The following is a 6,000-nucleotide window of genomic DNA, read 5'->3' as shown; positions in this document are numbered from 1 at the left end:
GGAATCAAAGAGCCATACAGATTTTTTTTACTGGGGTGATGGCTCTTTTGGGGATAAGCGGTGCCGTATGCGGAACCATTCACTTCAATGGGGCTGCAAAAAACTTGAATCGACTCTGTGCACATTTCGTGTCCGTAGTGTACGCAGGACAAACCCCCCCCCCCCCCCCATCATGGCATCAGATGTTCTGCAAAACGCACGCGACTAGCATCCGTGTTTTGTGGATCCGTAATTTGCAGACTGCAAAACAAGAGCCTTTATAGATGGATTACTGACATTTATGGCTCTTTTTGCAGATTTCAGGTCCAGTATAGTCATCACTTCACGGCTTTACCCTGAGTGTAAAGACTGGACATGCTGGGAGTTGTAGTTCTCCAGCATTAGATGAGATACAATCTCTTCTGAGGAGAGCCCCCCCCATACTCTCAGTTCCCGCCATTACCAGCTGACTGGACGAGTTCCCACAATCCTCTGCGCGGTGGGCGTGTCCAGAAGATCCCGGGAAATTCAGAGACCGGGCTGCCATAGTTCTCCCGGTACCATGGCAACAACCAGTGCAGACGGGGCCCCCAGGGGCCAGCAGCGCAATCCTCTCCAGGTGAAAAGCGGGCGTTCATTAGCGGGGGAGTGTTTTAAAGCCCCGTGGCGGGTGAGGTCACTGCTAGTGGGTGGGTCACATAAACGGGTGTTATGTAAGAGTGAGAGACGGGGAGGACAGGACTACAAGTCTCAGCAGGGCTGTCCGTCAGATAATAGTGTATGTGACATATAAAGGAGGGTTAGCTGAAGATACATGGGGTCTATGACCCGGACAGCGGCTGTCATGGCGGTCAGGATGCTGAGGGGATTGAGTACACAGGACAACCACCTCCACCATGGAATCAGGCCATAGACTACACAGGACAACTCCCCCCATCATGGGGTCAGGCAGTAGACTACACAGGACAACTCCCTCCATCATGAGATCAGGCAGTAGAGTACACAGGACAACTCCCCCCATCATGGGATCAGGCGGTAGAGTACACAGGACAACTCCCCCCATCATGGGATCCGGCGGTAGAGTACACAGGACAACCACCTCCATCATGGGATCAGACAATAGACTACACAGGACAACTCCCCCCATCATGGGATCAGGCAGTAGAGTACGCAGGACAATCCCCTCCATCATCTGATCAGACGGTAGAGTACACAGGACAACTCCCTCCATCATGGGATCAGGCGGTAGAGTACACAGGACAACCACCTCCATCATGGGATCAGGCCATAGACTACACAGGACAACTCCCCCCATCATGGGGTCAGGCAGTAGACTACACAGGACAACTCCCTCCATCATGAGATCAGGCAGTAGAGTACACAGGACAACTCCCCCCATCATGGGATCAGGCGGTAGAGTACACAGGACAACTCCCCCCATCATGGGATCCGGCGGTAGAGTACACAGGACAACTCCCTCCATCATGGGATCAGGCGGTAGAGTACACAGGACAACTCCCTCCATCATGGGATCAGGCGGTAGAGTACACAGGACAACTCCCCCCATCATGGGATCAGGCGGTAGAGTACACAGGACAACTCCCTCCATCATGGGATCAGGCGGTAGAGTACACAGGACAACTCCCTCCATCATGGGATCAGGCGGTAGAGTATACAGGACAACTCCCTCCATCATGGGATCAGGCGGTAGAGTACGCAGGACAACTCCCCCCATCATGGGATCAGGCGGTAGAGTACACAGGACAACTCCCCCCATCATGGGATCAGGCGGTAGAGTACACAGGACAACTCCCCCCATCATGGGATCAGGCGGTAGAGTACACAGGACAACTCCCTCCATCATGGGATCAGGCGGTAGAGTACACAGGACAACTCCCTCCATCATGAGATCAGGCGGTAGAGTACGCAGGACAACTGCCTCCATCATGGGATCAGGCGGTAGAGTACACAGGACAACTCCCTCCATCATCTGATCAGACGGTAGAGTACACAGGACAACTCCCTCCATCATCTGATCAGACGGTAGAGTACACAGGACAACTCCCTCCATCATGGGATCAGGCGGTAGAGTACGCAGGACAACCCCCCCCCCCATCATGGGATCAGGCGGTAGAGTACGCAGGACAACCCCCCCCTATCATGGGATCAGGTGGTAGAGTACGCAGGACAACCCCCCCCCTATCATGGGATCAGGTGGTAGAGTACGCAGGACAACCCCCCCTATCATGGGATCAGGTGGTAGAGTACGCAGGACAACCCCCCCTATCATGGGATCAGGCGGTAGAGTACGCAGGACAACCCCCCCTATCATGGGATCAGGCGGTAGAGTACGCAGGACAACCCCCCCTATCATGGGATCAGGCGGTAGAGTACGCAGGACAACCCCCCCTATCATGGGATCAGGTGGTAGAGTGCGCAGGACAACCCCCCCTATCATGGGATCAGGTGGTAGAGTGCGCAGGACAACCCCCCCTATCATGGGATCAGGTGGTAGAGTACGCAGGACAACCCCCCCCCATCATGGTATCAGGCGGTAGAGTACGCAGGACAACCCCCCCCCCATCATTTTTCTGCAACTGGAAATTGTTTCTGTTCTTCTGAATGAGGTTGTTCTGGCGGGAAGCGCATGGATTTCTGGAGGCCGCATTCAGGGGAATGGAACTGATTTTCTGCAACAAACTCTGCCTTGTGTGAACTCTCCCTAACAGCTGCAACATCAACACAGTGAAGACTAAGGCCTCGTGCACGCGACCGTATGTATTTTGCGGTCCTCAAAATACGGATCCGCAAAAAATACAGATGACGTCCGTTATAAAGTAATGCGGACAACAATAGGACATGTTCAATTTTTTTGCGTAACGGAAATACAGACATACGGAAACGGAATGCACACTGAGCAACTTCCATTTTTATTTTTGCAGACCCATTGAAATGAATGGTTCCGTATACGGTCCGCCAAAAAATTGGAACGGACACGGAAAGAAAATACGTTTGTGTGAATGAGGCCTAAGGCTAACTCATCCGGCAGAGGAACAGCCGCAGGCATAGCCGGATTCTGCCTTTCCCTGCCGGAGCCCTTTCACTATAATGGGACCCGCCTGTTCCCGACATTAGCGCTGGGACTCATGGGTAAAAGTTGATGATTTTGATGCTAGTGTGAAAGTAGCCTTAGGGCTCATGCACGTGACCGTTGTTTTGTGATCTGCAAATTGTGGATCCGCAAAACACGGATACCGGCCATGTGCGTTCCATATTTTGTGGAACGGAATGGTCGGCCCCTATTAGAACAGTCCTATCCTTGTCCGTAATTTTGTAGAACGGACATATAGACACGGAATGCACACAGGGTCATTAGTTTTTTTTTTGTGGCCCCAAGAAATGGGAAGAAAAATAAGTTTGTCTGCATGGGCCCTTAGGCAGTCTGCTATTTCATTCAGTGTTTCGTTTTTTTTGGCGCAGACACAATCAGTCTGGATGCTTTTTTCACATGCGTGAAGAAAAATAATCTTTATCTCCCAGCGATCTTCAGTGAAAAACGGATTGCATCCGTAAGATTCAGTTTTTCAGGCAAACCACATTCATTTCTATAGAGCCAGAGGTGCGTAAAAAACGTAGAATATAGAACCTGCTGTGATTTTCCGGAACGCAGAGATGATGCATGAAAAACGACGCTCAACAGCGCCGACCGATTGAAATGAATGGGTCAGGATTCAGTCCGGATGCTGTGCGTTCTCTACACGCATCGCACCCGGATGGAAAACTCGCTTGTGTGAAAGAGGCCAAAGTCTGCGATTTCATTCAATGTTTCGATTTTTTTTCTGCGCAGATGCAATCAGTCTTTGATGCGTTTTTTTCAGTCGCATGAAGAAAAACTGAAGACTAAGGGTCCATTCACACGTCCACAACGTGTTTTGCGGATCCACGAAGTTGCGGATCCGCAAAACACGGACAGCGGCAATGTGCGTTGCGAATTTTGCGGACCGCACATTGCCGGCACTATAGAATATGCCTATTCTTGTCCGCAATTGCGGACAAGAATAGGACATGTTCTATTTTTTTCGGGAACGGAATTGCGGACCCGGAAGTGCGGGTCCGCAATTCCGGATCTGGGCAGCACATTGTGCTGCCCCATAGAAATGAATGGTTCCGCAATTCCGGATCCGGGCAGCACATCGTGCTGCCCCATAGAAATGAATGGGTCCGCAATTCCGTTCCGCAAAATGCAGAACGAAATTGCGGACGTGTGAATGGACCCTAACACTCAGCATCTTCTAGCAACCATCCGTGAAAAACGCATTGTATCCGGACAGCTTCCGACTTTTATGGAGGCAGAGCTCTGTGAAAAACGGACAATATGAAACGAGCTCAGGGGCGCAGCTATGGGCTGTTCTTGTGCGCCATCTTACGCAAATTTGCTCTTGGGCTGGTGGGAGTCTACTATAGTTTTTGGTGATGGGCCCGGTACATAGATGACCGTTTCATACTAGATCTGCCTTCTCCTTTTTTGTTGAGAATGACATTAGACTGAGATCCCACACGAGTCTAGTACGGAGACCCTCCCCTTTCTAGATGTACGCATTTCCAGGAAGGGATTAGAGGAATATCTGTCACTATCTATAGAAAACCGACTTAGACTAACTCGGACCTTCACTGGAGCAGTAGTCACCCCGTTCCCCTCGAGAGGTATTCCGCAGGGACAATACCTGCGCCTCCGCTGGAATTGTTCTGAGAAATCGGATTTTGTAAAACAAGTGAATGATCTCAGGGTCAGGTTTCTATCCAGAGGCTACCCAGATCCTACCCTCAGAACAGCTTTTCAGACAGTCCTATCTACTGACCGCACGGAACTATTGGTACCCAATGCCGATCAAAAGATCCGCCTGATTACTACTATTGATTGCGCTGCAGGTCAGGCCAGAGGGATCCTAAACAGACACTGGCCTGTCCTCCTGATGGACCCTGATATTAGGGATGTAATCCATGAATATCCACAGGTTACATCTAGAATAGGCAGTAGTCCTCGGGATCTCCTTGTCCACAGCCACTACACCCCTGCTCCCCGTAGGGGTACCTGGTTAGATTGCGAACCAAAAGGTTGTTTCAGGTGTAGTGGCTGTGTGGCCTGTGATATTATCCAGAGGGGTAAATCCTTCTACAGTACCAACCTGCAACGGACTTTCCCCATTAAGAACTTCATTAACTACCAGACCCCCAATGTTAATCAGACCTCAGCTTACAGCCCCTATCAGAACCCCAATGTTAATAAGACCTCAGATCAGACCCCAATGTTAATGACCCCCAATCAGACCTCAGATATGAGCCCCCATGCCTCTTAGCAGCCCCCATATGAGCCCCCATGCCTCTTAGCAGCCCCCATATGATCCTCATTCCTCTTAGCAGCCCCCATGCTTCTTAGCAATCCCCATATGAGCCCCCATGCCTCTTAGCAGCCCCCATATGAGACCCCAATGCCTCTTAGCGGCCCCCATATGAGACCCCAATGCCTCTTAGCGGCCCCCATATGAGCCCCCATGCCCCTTAGCGGCCCCCATATGATCCCCATACCTCTTAGCAGCCCCCATATGAGCCCCCATGCCTCTTAGCAGCCCCCATATGAGCCCCCATGCCTCTTAGCAGCCTCCATATGAGCCCCCATGCCTCTTAGCAATCCCCATATGAGCCCCCATGCCTCTTAGCAATCCCCATATGAGCCCCCATGCCTCTTGGCAATCCCCATATGAGCCCCCATGCCTCTTAGCAGCCCCCATGCTACAGAGTGCTTAAAATAAAAAAAAACGCTTACCTCTCCTGCTCTGGAAGCCGCCGCTCCTCACCCACAGCGCCCTCTTTATCCTGCTGTCGGCTGTGCTGTGATCTGACGCGCACAGCGTGAGATCACAGAGCGCCCTCACGCTGTGCGCAGCCGACAGCCGAGGACCAGGAAGCGGTGAGTACAGAGCCTTCCCTGCTTCCCGGTCCTCCGGTACTAATGAGCGCTTC

General features: G+C 51.6%; 1 protein-coding gene across 1 annotated transcript in view; it reads left to right on the top strand.

The window, feature by feature from the left end:
* Positions 1 to 495: 495 nt before the first annotated feature.
* RAD18 (RAD18 E3 ubiquitin protein ligase) overlaps positions 496 to 6,000 on the top strand; it is a 303,633-nt gene continuing 298,128 nt past the window's right edge. Inside the window, exon 1 of the mRNA XM_040407201.1 lies at positions 496 to 598. Coding sequence (XP_040263135.1) covers positions 542 to 598 — 57 coding nt within the window. The 5' untranslated portion in view covers positions 496 to 541. The remainder of the gene's footprint in view (positions 599 to 6,000) is intronic.

This window comes from Bufo bufo, chromosome 9, assembly GCF_905171765.1.
Source record: "Bufo bufo chromosome 9, aBufBuf1.1, whole genome shotgun sequence".
NCBI classification, from domain to species: domain Eukaryota; kingdom Metazoa; phylum Chordata; class Amphibia; order Anura; family Bufonidae; genus Bufo; species Bufo bufo.
The sequence above is the reverse complement of the archived record's forward strand: the minus strand, read 5'-3'. Positions and strand labels throughout refer to the sequence as shown.